Here is a 23,795-nt window from a genome sequence, read left to right as displayed (position 1 = left end):
GACACCCGTGTGAAGAATGAACTTTTAGAGAGGCGAGACAGCAGTTTTAATAGAGTATCTGAACTTAACAGGAGAACTTGTGTTATACACATTTATTTCTCTCTACCTTTCCGCAGCAAGTGGTCGGTCACATCGAAACAATATCTCAGAGAAGCTTTTTTCATCAGCGGGTTCACAGTAGCTGCTGTTACCTCAGCGGCTGTTTGCATCTACCAACAACAGCTTCTGTAGCGGATTTCTATTAGGGATCTCTTATAAAGTGCATTGTGGTTTGATGCTTTTATAACTACGAAATGGTAGAGCAACTTAACTCTAGGAAACCAGAGGGTTAGGGCATTTTGACCAGAAATATTTTATACTAAGATGCCAAAACGGTTGTTTGTAACTTAGGGGAGAAGAAAGACTCCATGAATTTGACAGGGATAAAAGCCAAACCTAAACAAAGTCAAAGAAAAATGTATATATATTGAGGTCAATAATCAATCTAAACATAGGAACAAGTTACATTTCATGACCACAAGTGAATCAAGTTGTTGGAATAAAATATAACTTGTGGCACAAATCAATCAGATTGTTGTAGAAAGTTCATCTCGTTTGGGCATGAATTCATCAAATTGTCCGAAAACAAGTGATATATTGTGTAATGCTTATCTGTCTTTTGTGGCCTCTACAGGATTCTGTACACCACTTCCCTTGGTGTGTCCTGGACCTTAAAAAACAAACACAAGTTATTCTGGACTGACCCGTTTCACGTCTTTCCCAAAGGTCTCGCTGTAGCTGGTTCCAAGGATCTCAAATTGCACATGAGAATTAGAACCTTCAGCACGGAAATCCATCAACCCTGTCAGGCCACTGATCCGTCCCTGTTAGGAGATGTCACAACACAGAAGCTATAATGCTGATGGTAATGATTTCTTCTATTTCTGTGTGTAGGTGGAGAAAAAAAAATCCCTGCAGGCATCACTCAGAGCAGACAACATTATCTATTTTTTATGTTTTTCATTGAAATTGTAAGTGTTGATTTAATTAGCCACAATGGTTGAGATAATGCAAAAAGCCTCGTAACTTTGACAGCAGTGACATCTTACAGAACAGAAAGGGAATGTTCCAGAGTTGCTCACTTATATCTAAGATATTCCAGATGCAAATCTCAGTATTAATTTACATATCGCTTTAAAAATACCAAGCAATACATGGAAATTCATCCATTTGTGCATCATTTTGAGAGTTTTGGTCATGTTGTGACAAGTGTTGGTTATTAGATGAGATTAAATCCCATCTCATTTACATCAATGCATTTCATGTAAAAGGAGTCAAGTCAGTTTAATGCTGCTTTGTTTTGAGTTTTCACCGTCGTAACAATATGAGAACACCGGTGTTTTGCTGGCCCTTCATACTTTGCCGGGTCATCCTATGTCACACTTGAGATTAAACCAGCGTGACTCGCTACTGCGACGAAAAATTTCATTATCAGATCGAAATGGATGAAATCCAGCCACTTTCCAGGATATGTGGCCTTATTTTAATGAGAGCGAAGAGAAGGTTACACAAGCATAAAAAAGATTTCAGAAACTATCAGAGATCCATCCTGAGGCCAAACCTTAAGATCACATTTAATAATCAGCTTCCTGGGGGGTATTTTTCAAATATAGCTGGATCTGCTGTGAGTTTCTGACTGAGATCAAAGTAGTTCAGCTGACTTTTCTAAAGTCTGTTTTGAGTGGATAAGCCAGTGCTCCTCATTGGCTTACAGGCCATAAATCCTTGGATGAGAATCTCTTATCTATAGTCTAAATCAACAACTGAATAGGTAAAAAAAAAACCACGATTTAAGCATGAATAACTATCATCTATGAAAGAGAATCAGAGAAATATTCCATGTGCGTCTCAAAGAATTACCTTCTGGATGGTGTCCAGCATGGACCAACCTCCATTCCACGGCTTGGTGGATTTTCTCATGCAGTTGAGGCTTGCCATGCTGTGCCACTTCCTGTCCTCCAGTTTCCTGTAGAAGGCGTTGGCCAGCATCAAAACACTGTCATACAGGTAGAGGTTGGACACCTGTTGGAGGAGGGAGAGGGGGACACGTGCAATAAGTAGCCTGTACCTGATAGAGACTGGCTGGCAATCAGGTAATGAATTGGCCTGAGCTTCAGAATTTAATTTGATCTCATTGACAGTCAAATGAAGCAAGAGTCACGGGAGCATATTTGTGAGAATTTACAAATGATTAAAAAGTCAGCTGCACATGATGCATGAGATTTGCAGACATATATCATCAGGCAACCACACAGGTTTATCAGGCTAATGAGACACAGCAGCATGCTGCATCTAGGAATCCCACCAATCAACATGTAAATCAAAGATAAACTCAACCTGCATTTGCTCTAAGAACTCCACATGCTCAGGACCAAAATTGCCACCAACGCCAGTCTTCATGTATTTCGCTGTATTAGAATGTCAAGTATGACAGCTTTGTTTGTGTAGATCAAGAGGACGCTTGTGTATTATCTCCCTGTCAGTTCCCACTTCCAGTATTTTGTAGTGAGCTTCAGTGCAGTCACATGAGAAAGATTAAGAAATCCTATCAGGTTCTTAAAGACATCTTACTTCATGGAAATAGGCAAAAATGGGTAATTTCAGGAATGTATTTGAAGCAATGAGTAAGAGATCTCTCTCAATTGTGTACTCTCTCACAAATGAACAGTGCCAAACTTGCTGATAATGAATGTGACGGGTGTAAGTTAAACAAAACTGGTTGGCCCAAAATGTGATATGATTCCCAGGCTGGGGAGGGGGTGGGATAAATTTAGAGATGCATGTGATTAGTTTGGAATGAGCGCGTCTGTGGCCTGCTCTCCTGAGCAGAAGGTGGCGGTAACGCACCAACGATCTGGGTGTCAAACGCTTTCTAAAACACAAAAAGACGAAGACTGGGAGCCCGTTTTCTTTGGCCGGCCAATGAAGCTTTAATAATTAGAAATGTACCCATGAGAGACTGCAAATTATAGTTCATTAGTGGATTTTTTTCTGGCACTATTGATTGGTGCCTGATGCAGAGGGCAAAAATAACTAAGCAACATCGGTGAGTTTGCGCTTTAATACTTAAGTGTCTGCACGTTCATCCTCACACACTTGCAGGTGGTGTGTGTTGGTGTTGATCATACAGCAGAGCGGCAGACAATTAAGCATTTACGTCTTTTGACCGCCAACCGAAACAGGATTCGACTCCTTAACTGAAAACCACTGTTTTATTTTTTTGCATCGGTGCCCTGCAACACATTGCTGTGTACAAACCGCAAAGAGAGGACACATTTGCTTTAAGAGAGAAGGAGAGTGTCAAGGAAGAGGTCGCTATCACACAGGTGGTGAAACCTTGCAATAGAGTGACACAAAGGCAGGTGTCTGACAGTCCCTTTCTAAAAGGTTGAATGGTGGGAATATAACATTTTTAGCACACCAAATTAAAAATTGTGTCCTTGCATGGTGGGAGGTAAAACTGTTGCTTTTTTTTTTTTTTTTTTACTTCTGCACGGCTCTGTCTTCGTGGATAAGTGAAGCCCAATTTGTGTTTTAGTTTCAATTATTTATTTTGAACATGTCCAAAAAAATTAAAAATGAAACACATATGCATGAAAATATCGTAACAAAACAAAATAAGCTGCAAATATATGTAAAATTCCACTGGATAAAGTTATTTCATTCTCAGTAAAAAGGATTAAAAAGAAATGAAAAACTTTGGTAGTTCTACTCCATGTCCTACTGGTAAACTTACAAAATAAATGCTCAAATATTAGCTCTGATCTCAGTCGAATCAAATGAAAGCATCATATTCAAATGAGAAAGGGAAAGAAAGAAGAGTAAATACAAACCATACCAATACAATTATTCCTACAACCCGAGAATAAATCAGGTTGCAACACTAAAGAGATTAGTTATAAATAATCTACTTTGACTTTTCAACATGACACTTACAGGAGCATTAAAAAGCTGTGTGTAAAGATAAGACATAGAAAGTCAAAGCAACAATAGAGTGCAGCGGTGGGGGGAAGTGGAAGAGAAGGTGGCAAAACAGGTATTGTTTCAGGTTCAATTATCTTCCCCCGTAAAGTTCAGAGCTGCCATCAGCTCACCTGTCTCCCTCACACCATCCTGTCAGGAATCATGTCTACTGCCTCTTTTCGGGATGTGAGAGCAGATCTGACGTCCTCATGGGTCAAGTCAAGTCAAATCCTCCCACAACATAAAATCTATTGAAGGAATACAAGCGTTTACTCCGGGGTGTTGAGCTCCTGACAGGGCCAGACTTTCCGCGTTGGGACAGCGGTGCGTCAAAGCTCTGTTTCCTCAAAGTCAGGCAACTGATGCTAAAGGTAGGTTACACAACAACTGATGAGGGTAAAAGGGATTATTCTTATTTTAGTGACAGAGCAAGACAGGAGTCAGGAAATGTGTTTGAGTCTCTAAAGCAGTGGCAGCATGTGCAAGGTTACCATGAAGGAGGGAATGACATTGTGTTGGATTGATAACAAAGTTGTGACTGTACTGAAGGGCATATCAACTTTATTTACTCACACCATAATGCAGAATTTACCTTTGGTTGTCTTCTAAACTAATCAAATCAGAGATGTAATCTGGTTCAGAGCACACAGTTCGTTTCACTCTGGAAGCCTCTGTTGAGCTGTGTCTTAGCGGTGTATCAACAAACCACATCCCAGCGAGCAGGGAACGACATAGCAGGGCTCTCAAGATTTGAACAGAATTCAGAGTGAGCGGTTGGGGTTTGTGTGGGGGCGGCGGTCTTATCTGATAAATGACACATAATTTCTTACAAACATATTTATTTTATTCTTAATGAAGGTGTGTGTGTGTGTGTGTGTGTGTGTGCGTGCGCGTGTGTCATCAGTGTTTTTGGATAAAATATAAGGACATAGTCTAGGCCAATGGTTTCACTATTATTAATAGGTGCAAATTTCCAAACAGAACTGGCGTCAGAACAGTTGCTGAAATTAGCAAGCAGTCCTTCAACTGTTAACTAACCTACCAGCAGCCTGGTGGAAAAATCAATGATGTGATGATTCCTGTGTCATGGGATATGTGTCTCATGCTCAGTGCGTGTGACTTGAGAGCCCTGACATAGGCTAACACTCCCAACAAGTTTTGGAGAACATTTTGATCTCATGATGTTTGGCGCTATTGCAGGACTGGATGCTGGTCTGTCAAGGAGCAATACTGGTCGACCGTCTGACTGAGTGGGTGTGTGATCGCGCCCCCCCCCCCCATTGTTGAAATGCGTAGGCGTGAATGTTCAGAATGAACCAGCTTGCTGCAGCACAGGCAGCCGCTGATGTCGGACGTCTCAAGCGTTGACTGAAAAGCCTGATAACGCTTTAATGTTGTCATAATCTTTTTCTTTATAGTCAACAATATATAGGAGCAATCATAGTTGGTCTATGTAAGTTCGTTCCCTGCTGGGAGTCAAATGGGAAAAAGCTGAATAAAACCCATGAAGTTCAACTCCTGGCACACTCATAAAGATCAGCGCTGTCAATGCTGTAAACTATCCAGATTAACTGGACTTGTTTGAAATAATGCTCCTTCTATGATAGTTTTCTTAAACAAAGAAATAACATTTTTATCGCAACACGAAGAGGATGTTATGATGGGACTGTCAAGGGCCACAGGTACCGTTACTGGACAACAAAGAGGGAACTTTCACAAAACAACATTAAAAACATATTCTGATAGTAAGTTATTTTTTTGCTAACATTTATTTCAATTTTTTTTCTTTTGTTGTTATTTTAAGAGAATGAAATCTCCCCTTTGACAAAAAAACCAATCTGAGTACCAAACTAAAAAAAAACAACAACTTTCCACTAAAAACAATATTTTCAAAACGTATTTCGAACCAGCGTTCTAGCCGGGATGCTCCGCTTCTCTCACTGAGGGTGCACAGTACTCACAGGTACACTGACTAACACACACAAACGTTCACAGTGTTACTCCGATCCGACACTTATTCCCTCATGACTTTGAGCTTGATTCATTTATATTCATGAACATTCATGTGCCTCATAATTACCTTATCAGGGGAATTTAATCTACATTCACTTGCATTCATAATCAGTTAATATTTGCATTCATGTGGCAGATGGTCGTCTATACTGTCACACATCACAGCTTCAGGCATATGCTATAATGCCCCAACCAAAACTTTAGACAATGTGCGTGCGTTCCTGCGTGTGTATGTGTGTGTGTGTGAGAGAGAGAGAGAGAGAGAGAGAGAGAGAGAGAGAGATCAAAGGGGATTCATGCTCATAACCTCTTACAGAGCGTGTAGAATGAAAAAAAACACCACACAGTGCTTGTTTTATGTGTCTGTCACCCCGGCTGATAACAAGTGACCCTCCTCTTGGCTGTTGGAGAAAGTGGATGAAACATGCAGCTTGTTCCTGGAGAACAAACATGTTGTTCTATAAATACTTGCAGCAATAGAGGTAAAAAAGAAGAAAAAAAAGGAAAAAAAGCACAACTGTACCCCCATCATGGCACTCCCACGTTGTGTTTTCATCCATGTGAAACCTTGGAATCATTGACGGAGACGCTTTATTTTGGTGGATCTGTGGTTGTTTGGATCACACTGAATATATGCTCGAGCACTAAGAGCATGAGTTACACTTTTATACTTTTATATTTTGATGTTAGGGCTGCACGGTGGTGCAGTGGTCAGCACTGTCGCCTCACAGCAAGAAGGTTCCGGGTTCGAGTCCCGGCTCGGGCGTGGGATCTTTCTGTGTGGAGTTTGCATGTTCTCCCTGTGCCTGTGTGGGTTCTCTCTGGTACTCCAGCTTCCTCCCACCGTCCAAAGACATCAAGAGGGGACGAGGCTGATTGATACTCTAAATTGACGGTAAGCATGGCTGTGAGTGTGAATGGTTGTCTGTCTCTCTATGTTGGCCCTGCGATGGACTGGCGACCTGTCCAGGGTGAACCCCGCCTCTCACCCGTAGATGCTGGGATAGGCTCCAGCCCCCCCGCGACCCTTACTAGTAAGGAATAAGCGGAAGAAGACGATGGACGATTTTGATGCTACATAATGATTTGGAAAGGCTTTCTGTCAACAGAGACACCTTTGTAGGATGAGTCAGACGGAGAGCAGCACTCAAAAACAAACTAAAAAAAAAGGTTTCAGGTGGGACATCCCCTGAAGTTCTGAAAAATGGGTTCTGTAATCAAATAATTTTCTTTCATATATCAATATATTAATGAGTTATTTGCTCTTTAATGATTCATTCCATGATGATTTATATAACATGTTTTGGTAAAATATCTTTCAATCCTGATCACTTCTGGTTACATAATAAAAACCCATTTTTTTTATTCTGTTCACATCTCAGCTTTCTTCCAGACTGCTTCTATTTCTAAGTATTTTGTGACATTTCAGTGCTTATAACTGACTACTTACTTCAATGAAAAAATATTTAGCAACCATATCCCATGCATGCAAGTGTTAGATAAACTAAAATGTGCATACATTTTGGGGGCTTGTACATTTCAGGAGTAATACCATGAGTAGTTTTTACCTCCAGGGACTGCAGGTAGCCTTCCTGAGGGTCACAGAGCAGCGAGGAGATGCGATGATTGTTCCTCATACAGCGCACGTTGGTGTCCCTCCACAAAGGGAAGATCTGACGAATGAGGGTCATCCGGCCCAGAGAGCTATGAACCAGCTCCATAATATCAGCATCGCTCACCTCCTAAAGTTGAACACAGGAGACGTTAACTCCAACAGATCTTACCTTTAATGTGTGAAAAGCTGATTGATTTTTTTTTTGTATTCATAACACAAACCATTCATTTGTAATTTTCTTATAGCTTTTTCTCTGTCAAAACAGAGAAAAAGCAGAAGGTATAAGCTTGCAGACAGATCCAAACACAAACTCTTGACATGAAGAAGAGGCGTTTCGATCAATGTGTCCATCCTACATGATAAAGTCAACCAATCTCTATCTGCAAGCTTATACACAGTGCAGTGCCTTTCTCTCTTGTATAGATTGATCTCCTTCCGATGCACCTGTTACATCTTTGAAGAAATAATCTCATTTTGTGAAATTTAGAAGCAAAACCTTGGTGAGGTTTGCATTTGCTGTACCTCTTCTTCTTTTTTTAAAGTAATTAAAGCATCATATGAGACTGAAATTAGCATCGGTACAATTAAGCAAAACAGGATTTTTGAGTCAACCTGTCAGACATCTGGTAGGGGTTTAAAATTGGCTGCTTTCCTTTTTTTTTTTCTTTTTTTTTAAAATTTTGTCACAGGAAAATTCACTTATATTGTTACTTACATTAGAATGACGAATCAATGAGCAGACTGAGTCCATCCTTAACAATAATAGTGGCATTAACCCTTTTCTGTGTAGACTAGCTTGTGTGGAGGGCCAGTGGAGTGAGGCGTCGGATCAATATTCATGAGACACTGAGCTGTCTGCTAGTCTCCAGAGGAAGACGATAGTCAATGCTGAAGCAGACAGCGAGTCTCCTGGGAAACGCAAAGTTCATACGCTTTCTGAAAATAAAGCTGTGAGGTTACTGTTGGGTCATAACACAAGATGCTTTATGTTGATGCAATCCTTCACCGATCATGCTTGAAGCCTTGTTGCCTATGTGCTCTTCTAATGAGACATTTTGATCTTTCTCTTCTGCATCGACCTCTGTATGGTTACCGCTGGCGTCTGTGTTCCCTCAAATGTAATCTCTCCTGGTTTACAGAGCTCAACAGTGCAGATTGAGGAAGTGAAAATCCCGTTCTCTATGGAGGGGTTGATCATGAGCTATAATGTCATATCCATGTGAGGTTTTATGAAATGATGCTCCGCTTCTTATGATATCAACCTTGTTTGCAGGAAAAAAAAAGTTGAATTTGCAAATTCAAGGAGAAGGACTACACCACCCACAATCGTTAAAGAATATCAGCCACCGGTATGGTGCGCTGTTACCATACATACCGATTTGTTGCAGATGTTTGAGAGGAACCTGGCAAGAAACGTTGAATATTTGATATCATATGTTTATAACAACAACAAAAATGGCAGATTTTTCATGACGTAGTTATTTCAAATAGAAATACTGTTTGCAATGGCTTATGGGATGAGTAGTTTCTGAAATCATCCTTTCAAAATAATTTGATTTTCAACATCTTAGCATCACTCCTGTTTAGGTTGATTAGTTTAATTTGATCAACTATCTAATATCTCTTTTTAGAATTTTAAAAACCCTTTCTTACCATGGATTATTTAACTGAAGTAAAGTTCCTTCAAATATTGCTTTTATCATGTCGACTGTGAGCACAATGCTCAGTAGGTGACTGTAGCTCCTCTAGTTTTATCCTCCAACTCCCGATAGTCAATCAGGTGGAAAGTATGAATATTCATGAGTTGCCGTGACACATTAATCAGATGAATTATGCCGCATGGTTCACGGAGCCGAACCCTCACGTCCAAGCTAATAACTTCCAGTGCCACCCAGTCCAAGTGTTCTGTCACCATCACAGATGACACTTGTATCATGAGCTGACCCAGCAGAGACACAGACCACTGGAACATGACTGATGACACGCAGGCCTGTAAAACCTCAGGACAAAGTACATCATCTAGTGACAATTTTGACAACACTATATTCAACTCTTACAGCAGAAAAAAAATGCAGGTGTGAAGCTGGTTATAGGGTTTGTGAAAGAGCGAATGCAGCATGTCCGTGTCTCAATGACAGCTGACGACCACATACATTAATCAAATTTAGCTGACAGACAGGGCTAAATTATCCTCCTTGTGCTGCTCTGTCATTGTTATTAATCTTTCGCTAAAAATAAATGAAAAAAGTTTACCCGTAATCATGACAGCAATTTAATTAATTAGGCATTAAATGGGATGGGAGTCAGGGAGGACAGAAAAAGGCACTGAGTGAGCAACACTGTCAAGAGAGTTCCTACATGCCCGTTAAATATACCGGCATGTTGAGAAAAAGAGAAAATAATCCCAAAATAACTTTATCCCCTGGTGACATAACAGAATGACTCATGTCCAGTTCTAAAACAACTTCACACATTTAATAAGATATATAACAATATTTGAGTAGTGGAATTATATCATTTTGAGGTGTAACTACTCTATGAAAATTATACAACTTGAAAAATTTCCCAATTGAGGCAGAGAGAAAGGATCCCTGAATATTGCGCATGACTTGCTGACATGGAGGACAGATATGATGTAAAATAGGAAATATGGTCAAAAGTACCACAAAATAGGCTCGGAGAGACACACAACTATAGAGACGTCATCGCAATTTGTCTTTCGTGCATTGAGTCAGTTTTTCCAGAGCAGAGTACAGAGTTTTCTTCCATTTATAGTTATTAAATAGTTATATAAATGTTGAAAAGTTTCTTAACACAAAAAAATACACCAGACCTCAATAACAATGCAGCATGTATGAAGTTTCTATTTAAATATGCATCGTGGAGGGCAGCTTTATTTCCTTTTCTTGCATTAAAATGTCCACACTAAAACACCACAGTAATAAAACAACAGTGACGCAGACTCCTATTGCGTAAAATATTGATGTTATCGGGCTTTTCAGTTTATTGTCCGATAGATTCGCATTAGCAGCCACTCTTATGTCCCTTTTTTGTTGACAGTTTAATCCTAAAATCGTTTTATCATGCAAATGATGATTGAACTTTTTTTTTTTGAGCTTCATTAATATTCTCCGAGAAGTGCTGTTCAAACTGATTAGCTGAGTAATCAACATCCCTGCCAACTACAGCGTACCATAAATCTGTGGGCTTTTTCATTTCCGGTAAGATGACGCAAACACAATTACTAGATCAACTTGTGTGACTAACTAATTTTGGGTGTTTTTTGTTTTTTTTGTTTTTTTTTTCCATTGTTCAAGAGCAATCCTGATGCAACACAGAGTAATGCGAAGAGGCGGGAGGAGATGCAGTGTCAGGGAGATGAACTTCCTGTCTATTTCCATGGCCTACAGGTTGTTTTGTGCAAATAGACAGAAACCACAGTACGCTTGCAGTCTAATTAAAAGCATGTGAATTATAAATGCTTCAGACACTTTATTGATTTAAAAGATTGCTTTTAGTTCGTCATATGTTGTTTTTATATATATATATATATATATATATATATATATATATATATATATATACACATATAATGTGAAGTATATTGCCAGCACTGAAAACAATCTAAAGAATTTAATAGTCTAGCAACTCACATTAGGCCTGTACATCCCTGCCTGAGAGAAAACGGCCATTTGCAATAAGATATGGTGTGAGCAGGCAGAAATGTGCTGTAATTTCATGCCGAACTTCACCCGCCTCTGCAAGCAGGTTTGTTTTTAGGCAGAAGATCAACCCCTCTGATGCAAAACATGAACTCGCATGGTCCAAGGAGGATTGTATTGTGTTACCACTTAAGATTAGACTGTGTACGAGACTGCGCAATAGGAAGACGATATCTCAAATACTGAATGCACAATGCAGAATGATGTATCCATAATTAAATCCTGTGTTTATTCAATCCACGCCCTTATTTCTCCATGTCATTGCATCTGCAGGAATCATCCCATTAATTAGCTCACTGCTGTGCTTCGTACCTGATATTGTGATGACTGTAGTTACAGATGTAGTACTGTGGTGTTACTGTGGTAAATAATTAGGTCTACAATAATTAGATATACGTGTGATGATATTTACGGGTGTATTGTGACCGCGTGAGAAAGCACTGAATGGTCCTAAATGACACATGTTGAGAGTAATTTCAACTGCCCACTTTATAACCCCAGAGATATAAAATGACTAACTGCTGTAACGTTTAGATAGGGTCGCTGGTTAATGATGGCAGTCCTCTGTCTTGACTTCCTTAGATTTATGACCACGAGCCCTGATGACTTCTGTGGTCACCATTTGTGAGTTAATGCATCATTCCTTGACATCTCAATGGAGTTCATGCACAGATCACAGCCTAATCTCATTGTCAGATACTGATGCTTCGTCACGACACAACTGTTTAAGGCTTTTCAACTAACTGCACCGTGAACCAGGAAGTGGGAACGACTCCAGCAATGTTAGTTTACCAAAGCTCATATTTTAACATGAACCATGACCTCATCGTTAAATCAAACCAGCCCGGACCATCACATCGATGCGTAACAGAATAAAGCACTCATGCATGTGGTTACATTAGCATTCGTGGGATGTCTAATGGTTCTTGTACCTCTCTGATCATAGTGTATGAATGACCTGCTGCTGGAGAAAATCACTCCAATATAGTCTGGTTGATTTTACAACACGGAGAAACATGATCCGGCTGAGAAGAAGAACTTCTCGAACCCGATGATTAAATCCTTCACGTCACCAGATCAACGGAACCAACTCGATTTATGCATCATGATTGAAAAATGAAATTTATAAAAATAAATAATGCAGCATTTGTTTTGGATGGAAATCACAGCTCTATGGACAACAGGGTTGCCGTCATCAATCAAATATTTAATTGATTAAGTAAGATGCTCACTGACATTTGGGTATCAGACAGCCAGAGGTTTCACGTGGCCGTGCTTATGTGCGTCAGTCCCCGCAAACTGCTGAATTATTTTATGAATTATATATTTTAAATTAATATCTTGCTGTGTGTTCTAAGAGACCGTTGAAATGGTCTCATTATAATCCTATTCAGCCCTGCCAGGTCCATGATGCTGCACTGCAAGGTCCAGCTGAAAATGTGCGTACACAATCTCAGACCTGACGTTAGATTTGGTTGTTCATATTAAATATCATATTGATAAACACCAACATTTACGCCGGATTGAACGTACGTCAAACATACGCAATCTGTCTGTCATACATTTGTTTGCTAAATGAGGGTCATTGCCTATTCTCAAGGAGAGTAGCGGTATTTGATTATCGAGAATGTGTTGCAGATTCTCATTGTAGTCCGTGCTACAGAGGTTCATATCGGCAAGCTGAGTTTATAAGTGCTATTTCATACAGCAGGCTTGAAGCAGGGGATTTTAAAAATACAGTATTCCTCCAAGTCTTTCGGCCTGTCTACCCCTCGCCTCACCGTCTGGTGTGGCCGAGATGGCGTCAGTGGAGCAGGGTTTCTATCTGAGTTGCTTGATGGGCAGTTACCCAAGACATCCGTCATATCATGACTGTCCTCCTAAACTCCGTCTGTCACAGCAGGCGCAGCCACCTAATCCATCAAACATTCTGAAGTGTCACCGTCCCGCTTTTGAGAGGGAAAAAAAGAACCAACAACAACAAATCCTCCCAGGATGTGCAATCCATCTGAGTCCACGAGACAGATGCAAACAAGTCAAGCAGCAGCACCCTGGTTTAGTGGGTGGTTTAGGTCAAGGCATGTCGGCCTTTCATCTCTGAGTCTGAGCACTCATATCAAGTCCTGCTGAACCTCTTCCACTCCAATTTTAAAGCCTTCGTGTTTTTTTCTTTAAAAATAATGTAGTCATTTGTATGTGGAATATGTTCAGAAGAATCATGATCTGTGTGCCATTCTAACCCACTCGCCTGAGCTCAAAGCTCAGAAGTGCAAGTTAAATTGGAATTTTTTTTAAGCTTTTATAAAAGTTTATTGTTTCAGTTTAACTTTTTTCAATCAAGGAGACCCTGATCAATTTTACACATCTACATGATGTATTTACATAAATATTCACGTTACATAACATTATACAACATATTTCTTGTTGTCTGTAAAGGAAAAATAAAGTTGGTAAAAATGAAAAGCACAACTAATTCTTAATCACGCCTTCTCACTCTGGGTGGTCTATGGTGCCCATGCAAGCTCGTCACCCAGAGTCCAGTTAGACCAGTCACTAGCCACTGCACCCGTACTGGTACACTTTCCTGGCTGTGGTACAATTGCACCTACATGAGTTCAAGCATGGGAGGTTACCTGATCTGGGAGCTCAGCATATGAAAACGTCTAGTTCCTGTGGTGTGCTACTGTCCGCAAATAATCAAACTCTTAAAAGAGTGATCAAACTGGGCAAACAAAGTTTGAGCGAGACCATGGCAACATTATTCATGAGAGCCAGTCGTCGCTGGCAAACCTGCAGTTACGGTTCAAACTTGACACCTTTCGAGACTCAATAATGACAGACAAATCCTGACCAATGTCGGGTCTGCTTTGAGCCTGCTCAAGCTGGGTCAGGCTTTGAGCCATGCGAGCACAGGTCAATGGGAAAGAGTGTGTGTGTGTGGGTGTGTGTGTGAGGGGGGAGCAATGGTGCATCAGCACGGTATGACACAACAAAGCCAAGTGTGAGTGCACCCTTTCATCTGTATCCTAAAGTGTAGTACCACATTCATGGAACAGCCCCTTCGATGCTACATCCATGTATGATCAACAGCCTTTAACTGGATTCTATTTTTTTCAAATGTAACATCCATCTCACTCTCTTTGATTTTCACTCACATTTGGAGCCTAACAGAAACATTTGCATATTGCCGCTGGTGGTCAATTAGCATATTCTGCATGTCAAGAGAGTTGAACGAAATGTGAGACCTCACTTTGACTGTGTGGGTTGTAAAGGTCAGCAGGAGCCTGGCGAGTTGACGGGGTGGGCAGGCAACAGTAAGCCTGAAGTTCCCCTGGTTAAAATGAATGTCATAACTCAGTCATGAGGGGAGGGAGTGAGCAGAACAGGAGCAACTGCTGCTGCCTACAGGGGCTAGAGGTAACAGAAAGTTATTACTTCCCTGCAGGGTTCTGTTACACAGCTGCAATGCATCTGGCCGGGCTAACAGGATTTTCACGAGAGCGGATACTTTACAGTGTAGAACGATGGAACTACAGAATTTTTCTGCGAAAGGAGAGTGATTCATAGTTGTCACAATTTCACGGATAACTTGGTCATAACATACGACCAATCTGAGCCTCCTTTTCTCATAAAAAGTATCCTTCAAGTCCTCGAGACCTTGTGCTCAGCTGTGTTAGAATAAATACATTTCCAGTTACTGCTCTTTATAGATAAGCTAAAATTATGGATAAATGATTTGTGTTTTAACACGCGCCCTGATTCAGTTCCCAGGATTACTCTTGAAGTAGCAATTACAATAAAATTTGAAAAGATATACATCATTTAATTCTAAGTGGCCTCTGTTTTCAAAATATGTTTTCCTGCAGAGGAGGAAAGCTCCGAAGGTCAAAAGCTGTGAGAAAAATAAACCGGCGAGAGGAGTAATTTGATTTTCTCCTGTTGGTCTTTTCAACATGTCTGCGTTATTCTGGTTTCAAGGTGATTGTCGGCTTCATAGACGGTTTATTATGGATGATGAAATAAAAGTGAAAAAGAGAAGGAAAAAATTAAAGGATAAGAGAAAAACCAATACAAATTGAAAAATTTCTTTACATTTCCTTTAGAGCCTGAGCGAAGGGCGAAAGAAAGGAAAGTGGACATTATATAATAGAGAGAGAGGTAAAGAAAATGGGTGATGTATCACCTATTTAATTAAAAGAAGCAGCTGTATTTTGTGTCCTGTAAATGTGGACCAGGGGGCGATACCTCAACATTAAACCACATCATATCAACCATTAAGGAAGTGCCATTGAAATGAACATACCTTTATTTCATGTGTACTTCCCCTAGTCTGACGAAGTTGAAGCTGATGCTTCATTAGAGGTCTCTGGCAACTGACTTGAAATTTCTGAGTTTGTATAAGAGGACTGCTTAAAATTTAAAAAAAAAACAAACTCAACCGATCAAAACAATCACAGTCTCATTCCTTTTTTGTGTTCAGAGACCAAAGAATACAACTAATGTTGTGCGACACAAGAAAAAGCTTCAATAAATTCAAAACCTTATTAGCTGTTGTAAATCAATACTTTTGTTGTGTGTAAATGCATAGAGAAAATGATTTCGAAAAAGACGAGGATGTTATTTTACAAACACTGTCGTTAAAGTCAAAGTGGAGAAATCAGGTTTTCACTCTAATGGGGTTCATGAACCTTTCGGAAATCAATATTCGTGCTGAAGCAAAACACGATGAAATGAATTCTTAACAAAGACATGAATGACTGTGATGTCAGACTCGCATCTGAACATCTCATTTTACACTGAATAATGGGAGCAAATCCATGCCGCCGCCCCCCCCCAACCTCCCCAGAATTTAAGAATTTTTAAATTTCTTAAATGTCAATTGACAATCCAACACGTTAATCTTGCTCTATGGATTAAGGATCAATATGTGTCATGTTTTGGAGGTTAGCTAACATTTTCCCTCATGTGGGGGATGTAATAATGTCATGTAATTTCATAAAGCAAACGGGCTGTGTGTCAATGTGTGTGTTTGTGTGTGTTGAAGAGGCTCCATAAAGAACAGAACTGCTGATATTAAGCTGGAAACTAGTTGAATTAATTAATCTTTCATCTACTGCTTTCAGTTTGTGGTACTGGGTCAATCCAAGCCCCCCCCCAACCCCCTGCGATCTCCAAATCACTTTGAATCAATGGAAATACAGCAGTGAGTCACTAAAGCTAAAGATGGAGCAGACTCTTCTGTATTCACAAAGTGCTGCTATAACTACTTTAGAAGACAATTTAGGTCGATGTCAGACACAGAGTTCTGGTTCAGAGGGGGAAAAGGAGCCCTGACATCAACATTTAAAAGGAAAGGCAATTATACAATATTAAATAAAGGCCTTGTCCCTCAGACAGACAAGATAAAATAATGTGCTGTTCATCTAAGTGAATATAAAACTATACAGAGAAAAAGGATTTTTTTTTTTCTTTTCATGTGTGAGAGTGTGTGTATGTGTGTGTCCTCACAACGATTGAGAATCTGGGTTGACAGAGGCAAACTGAGACAAAAGCGAATTCACTCAGGTGGATATAGCGTGTTTGGCCTCACCTCGTTGGCGTAGACCCAGTGACTGTCCTTTGATGCCAGGTTGGTTTCTACAGCCTGCAAAAGGACAAGACGGGAAAGAGGAAGAAATAAAAGAGATATTTTAAACAGCTGTGCCATTCATTGAAGTTTTCCAGTAACCTCCAGCTAACCTTGTTGCTTAATTTGTATGTGAAAGCGACCTGGAGCACAGCCAGAGTGGGTCAGTGGAGAGAGAGAGAGAGAATGTAAAATTTGTCCTGAAAGGCATTGAAATCACATTGCTTGAAGCAACACATTCGTGACTGATGTGACCTCATAATGCATTAAATACATTTTGAAAGTGACAAAAAGACAAATTGGGACTTGAGGTAAACAGAGTCAAGTCAACTGAGTAAAAACAAAGGTGATCAGGCACACTTTCTTTCCTCTTTTTGTATCTCTTCAGATACAATTTTTAGAATTGCCTTTAGATGAATTGGCTATTCATGTGTAATGACTTTTTTTTCTCTGTGCTTCTGTAATACATTCTTTAATTGTACTTTTAATTAGTATTTATCTAATATTTTATCTTATACAATAAGAATGAGAGTTTTTGGCTTTACATCTCCCGTAGTAATCTCCATCTTTTTACCCAACTCCTCTGCTGACACGGTCTTTTAACTATCTTACTCATATAAACCCAGAAAAAAATAGCAAAGACATTATTCAAATTCCCAATCCTATCAGACTGTGTAGGACAGTGGAGAAATATGGAAGCAGCAGAGAGGACACTGTAACCTGGTTACTTTTTTGGGGCATTTGACAGTGTACAGGCAGTAAAATGAGGAAAGGAACATTCAACAAAGGTCCCCAGCGTTATCTGGATGGAGGATGTTGCCCTTATATGGCTTGTGCTACAAACGCTCATCTACCACAGCTCTCCATAACCCAGATCTAGGTTTATTCTGCAGGATTTTTTTCTTCTTCTCTTTTTTTTTTTCGCTTAAGCTTACAGTTGCCACATCATTTTGATGGAACACCTGTGGAAAAAGAGAATGATGCCACAAGACTGTCTTTATTACTTCTCCATTCTCCCAACATCTTCCCCTGCGCTCAGCTGATGGGGCACTAAACTTGTAGTTTGCGGTAGTGCTCGCAGTACAGAGCAACATGTTTATGAAGGACTCCAATGTTGGCCTGAAAAAATTGTAAAAATATACTTCAAGATAAACTGATCAACAATATAAATATACAACAACAGCAGAGGTGTTGCAGCGCAGGGAGGGCATGAGAATATTCTTTGCGCCACTTGTCCTTCTGCATATTAGAGGTCTCAAATTCATTTTTATCTAGAGTTAGCTGGTGAGAACACCATTAACGCTGCCCAGTCTCTTTCTATCCGTCCCTTCTGATGAGCCTGTAAGGGTACTTAGGACCACGCTCTACAAGATCTGCTGCCTTCGTTGTATTCATCCCTGCTTTTGACTGGATGCAAATTAGAAAATAGGTTTGAAGTGCATGTATTCTTGCAGACATAGAGCCAAAGACAGAGTTTTTTTGGTTTTCAAACAAGTTACATGTTATTACGCATTTCCATTCCTCCCTGTCAGTCCTTTCAATATCAGCTGCTTCATTTCATATCCCGTTGCAGTACTGCGGTACTACCCACATATTGAAAATTTGACCAAAGAGTCTATCTCCAAGGATGCTACTGCTACTCCTCAGCAAAACCACATAACATGGCTTTAAAGGTGATCTAAACCCTTTCGGCACAAATGAAAATAACTCTTCCTGGGATTTGAGTAAAGCATCTATTTCATAATGGAGTTCCTCTATGTGTCGCAAGACTGCACAAATTTGACATCTGTCATTCCTCGTATCTCAATGCAGCCCCCTCCTGCAAATTGCTGCCATTAGTGTCTAAATGAATCCCTTTCACACAAAGCAAAGATGACTGGTGCTCCAACATAAAACTGACAGAGCCCTACTGCATTTTTACTCAACAAAACCGTACTCATCAATAATAGCCGGTGGAGAGCGCAGCACCTAAAGATGCCAATCGATATTCTAACCTCAGAAGAGTCATGGTTGGAGTTTAATGCCCCTCTCATTTCCAGATGGATGTCATCAAAGTAAAAGATGAGTGCAAAAATCCCCACTACACCGTGGAAATGTCACATACTCGGAATTAAAAAGGTGGAGCCTTTAGATCTGCTTTGAAATTGAAATGGGTAGGCAAGCACTAGCAGAGGATGAAGACCTTCTGCAAATGTACAGTAGGTTGTAAAATAAGAACTGTGGTTTTTGTAAATGTTGGGAGCAATAGTTTTCATTCCGCAGATCAAATGAAAACTCTTCATCTATGTTTAATGATATTCAGATTATAATTGGACCAACAAAAAGTAAATACTTCATCACACAAGGAAAATGCCTCAATTTCAAAGAAACTACATAGAAAGGAAATAAATTTTTTTTCCCCTGTTTGAAATGCTGATGTACAATTTTATGGATAAGAAGCAGCATTGAGGACACATCACGCCAGAAATTCTGGGTCATCCCAGAAGACAGAAAACAAAAGTTCAATAGGTTTTTTGAACACTGCCACGCTAGAGAGCCTACTGAGACACACCCATCCTCTCACTCCGCACTGTTTATGTGTCACTCGTAAAACGCGCCATTATCACAGGACATGAAGGACTCTTTCAGAGCCAGATTGTTCCATCACCCAGATCTACGCTCACCAATAGGCACAGTGTGGATCCTTGAGGTACAAGTACATGAATGTAGTTTTCCCACTCATAAAACTTCATAAAATATTTCAAAATAATTACATCCTCTACTGGGTACATCCATGTGGCTTTCAGCCTTCTTCTTCTTCTTCATCTTCTTCTTCTTCCTCGCCTTTGTTGGTGGGCTGCGACAGTATGTTTGTAGAAGGAATTGGTATTGTGTGGCAGGCAAGCATGTGTGTCCTTGTGTGCAAACCATCCACTCCAACTGAGATGAGTAATAAAAAACAAGATTTAGAAAGCTGTTCAGCTCAAAGAGGTCCTGCCTCTATTTTATTTTATTTATAACATGACAACTGTCAGTAATATCATAAAGCTGAACGCTAAAATGTGACGAAAGAAGAAATTAAATTCTTCTCGAATGTGTTGCACAACTCACTTGAGGGCTACTGTTTGTGTGTGTGTGTGTGTGTGTGTGTGTGTGTGTGTGTGTGTGTGTGTGTCATTGTGAGGAGTATGTTTGTTTAATTGCAGGTGTGGAAAAAAAGCAAGAATTGTAGAAAAATGAAGGCTCAGTGCTGGAGGTAGGGCCAGAGGGATCACTTCAGGCAAAAGTGGAAGACAGAGAGAAATACAGAGGGTTGACAAACGAAAATGTGAAAATTAACTGGCATTTCCTCTGTGTGTGTGTGTGTCTGTGTGTGTGCGTGCGACTGTGTGAAGGGTGAGTGGACAGATGCATGTGCTTTGTTTTTGCAACAAACTGTTAGTTTAATTAAATGTACTAATTAATGAATGTATTAATATATAGAGATTCTTTGCAGATGGTGAGGAATTGACCTTTTCCTCATAATCTACGTTCACACTGGAACAACAGGAAATAACTTGACACATTATATCTTCAGTGTGAAAAAGCTCTTGAAACTCTATTGTACTGTACATTAAGTTGCAAATTGTAATCATGCCTGTTTAGTCTAGAATTTTATCTGACTAGGGGAACTACTGTGCGCCTTGAACAACAACAACCTTGACATTCAAAAGAGACGACAGCTCCTTGAACTGCATTCATTGTTCCAGACCAAATCTGTCACATGCCATAACGCTGAAGTGAAACACTCTAGTGTGGGTTAGTTCATGTGTACTAGCCGGGATAGAAGGTCTCGGTGAAGCCACAAGCAAAACAGAACCAACAACCTGAGGGGCTCATCACCACTGAACACTGATAACTTCAGACACCACAGAAATCAAGCCTTGTTGAGCTAAATGATGTTTGCAGGCTGCCGTTGACAACGCTTTTAAAATGTATTTGACTTGGGATGTCACACAATTCTCCATATCAAAATAGAAAATCTGAAAAAAAAAAGATTACATTTCCAACTCATGAAGTGTATTTTTGCTTTCAAATACTTTCAAATGAGTGTCTTGAGCTCATAAAGATTTATTATTTTTATTCTCCACTGTGATACTTCTTTGTAACCCAAGAATGCAAAGAAAACCAGGTATGTCTACTTAGCATGAAGCTAATGGCACCCCACAGGGACCAACTCCAAACTACACCGAAGCTTTTCAAAAAAGCATCCATTTCCAGAATCTCAGGACTGGTGGAACTACCCTGGTAGTATAACTACACCATCAACATGGGGGAGATACAAGTTACACATGGCAGCTTTAGGTGAGTCTGTGAGCCTGGGTAGAAGTTGCTAGCTTAGCGGCTAACTCCCTCTCTTTTAATCATTTGGTATGTAATGGTGAATGAAGTGTTTTCGTCCTTAGGAGCACACATATCCGCGTCCTGACCTTTGACTCACCAACACTGCAGTATGCTTACAGCAGCTTTCATTAAAAAAAACAAAAAAACAACAACCCTCATTTGATGTAAAAATATGTGTATTAAGTTACCTGATCAATCCTACATAAACTTTTCAGTTAAACTATCCCCCCCCCCCCCCCCCCCATGACTAAATGTACACATCATCCCCTCCAAATCAATTTAGGAGCTTCAATGTTATCAACATCCAGGCAGAGTAATTTTGTCTTTGTGTATTTTCTTTCTTCCTATCCACTTTAGGAGATGATGTAACAGTGGAACTCTGGAGCGCAATGTGGTTTTGGAGAAGAAGAGGGCCTGGAGTGACATCAGAGGAATATTCCGTACTGTTGGTACAGCCGAAGCCTAGCGACAGTAAGATCTCTAATCAGAGTGGCAAAGTACCCCAGGCGTGTTCTTATACAGTAGCAATACCACAAAGACAGACAGAGAACGCCAACTACAATTTAAAACCGTGGCAGTCGAAAAGGGATTGAGAGGAACTGCAGTCTCGTATGTGAAATTAAGCGTGTGTGTGTGGGGGGTGTGTGGTGGGGGGTGTTCAGGCACGCTCCACACAACAGAGGATCAGTGAATGTTTTCATGTAAATGCTTTTAGTGGGATATGTTCTAAAAATACATGTATAAATATGTAAAGTGATTTTAATTACAAATGATAACTGATTATATTAAACTAAAGACACATTTCTATGATGATGTTTCATGCATTTAGAGGTAGGTGCCTCTACTGCACATCGGGGTATATTTGTACATACTTGCTGAGACTAAAGACCTCAGTCCCAATGTCAAAAAAAAATTCATTCTGTTGCTATGTTGAATAGATCTGCCTCAAAATGTAACAGGTTCTTCTTTAGCCCGTATCCTTACACCAAAAACCAGCCTCATAGTTTTAGCGATCCGTTAAAAAGACAGAAACAACACAGACCACACGTGACTGAGGTAATGAGGTAATAAAGATTTACAAAAACAATTAGATTCCACACATATCAATTTTCTAATCTAATCTTTTCTAATTCTAGAAAAAGAATCCACATTCTTCCTGTATTTAAACATTTTTTTTTATCTGTTAGATAAAACTGACTAATGGATTGTTGATGTCATTAAAACAAAAACACTGAAAATGTTCCCGATGATTATTCAGCGTGTTTGCTACACTTAGAAACAGGAGCTTTACTTGTAGCTTTTCTTATTAATAGGAAATCATTACACAACCACTTAACAGGACTGATTACCTATTAACATAAAACAACAATAAGACTGCAAGTTAATCTAAACTGCAATCCAATTGCCGATACGCATCGCCTTTAATTATGAATCAAATTAACTTCACATCATAGAAACTATGTATCTATTTCAGCTAAACCCAAAAAGTTTGTGTCATGATGCATGTTTTCGGTAACAAAATCATTCATACCACAATTCCCAGTATGTTTGATTGGATTTTGCGGGGGAAAAAAAAAAAAAAACAGTCGAGGAATAATGGATTTAGCTACACTGATTTGGAGTGTATTTGTTCAATTTACTGTATGTTTCAGGCTGGATCGGACGGGATCTTCAAATTGAAACCCAAAAATGGTTGACTATCCACTCACCTATCAGCCCACTGATCCAGTCATTCATCATAAACCTCCCTCCTGCTGCTCTCTCTCATACATTTTGTACATGAGATTGACAGCAGATTTATGAGGCGATGAGCCTATGTCGTAAGATCAAACTAATCGTCTAAAAACATCGAAAGATATCTCAGCCATAATCAAAGACAGTGAGCAATGAATCTCAGATGCCAGGAAGGAGTAATGGCATCTGTCATGAATGCTTCACCGTAGGCCGGTGGAACCAAAGCATCGCTGCGGAACCTCAGACGGCTCCTGCCAAACCTACACCAAGGAGCAACACCTGAACAAATTCCTTCTGACCTTCCACTGCTCCATACCAGGTGGCTCTCTAAAGATGACGCCATGTGTGTCACATTAAAAACAAATCATGACTCCCATCTGCCATCATATTAAAGCTGCTAGCTCCTCTCTGCATGCAGTTAGCTTCCCACAGGCTCGCAGTACTGCCTGCTTTAAATAGCTAATTTCACCACTAAGGAGGCTAACTCACCAGGTGGCACATTAGTCTCGTTATTAGAATTGGAGTTCATGAAACTCGCTCACTGTGGCTGAAATAGGGAGTTTATATTATTGAGTATATAAATGTACAAAAAATACAAAAATGTGACCAACTAATTAAGCAGTATTCGTGTAACATTACAGTAATTTTAGAAATATGAAAAAGGTAGGTTACAAACAAAATACGAGAACATAAACGCCTGACAACTGTTATCTTACTCACG

General features: G+C 39.8%; 1 protein-coding gene across 4 annotated transcripts in view; it reads right to left on the bottom strand.

The window, feature by feature from the left end:
* The window catches only part of grid1a (glutamate receptor, ionotropic, delta 1a), a 228,449-nt gene that overhangs the window by 27,958 nt on the left and 176,696 nt on the right, over positions 1-23,795 (bottom strand). For all 4 annotated transcript variants that reach the window (XM_086180636.1, XM_086180637.1, XM_086180639.1 and 1 more), the window contains exons 5-8: positions 16,943-16,996; positions 7,584-7,757; positions 1,900-2,061; positions 744-863 (exon numbers count right to left, since the gene is read on the bottom strand). In XM_086180636.1, the coding sequence (XP_086036762.1) occupies positions 744-863; positions 1,900-2,061; positions 7,584-7,757; positions 16,943-16,996 (510 nt within the window). The remainder of the gene's footprint in view (positions 1-743; positions 864-1,899; positions 2,062-7,583; positions 7,758-16,942; positions 16,997-23,795) is intronic.

The sequence above is a fragment of the Aulostomus chinensis genome, chromosome 16, assembly GCF_037954235.1.
Source record: "Aulostomus chinensis isolate RoL2024-O1b breed Wild chromosome 16, RoL_Achi_v1.0, whole genome shotgun sequence".
NCBI lineage: Eukaryota > Metazoa > Chordata > Actinopteri > Syngnathiformes > Aulostomidae > Aulostomus > Aulostomus chinensis.
Note: the sequence above shows the minus strand (reverse complement) of the source record. Positions and strands in the feature narration are given on the sequence as shown.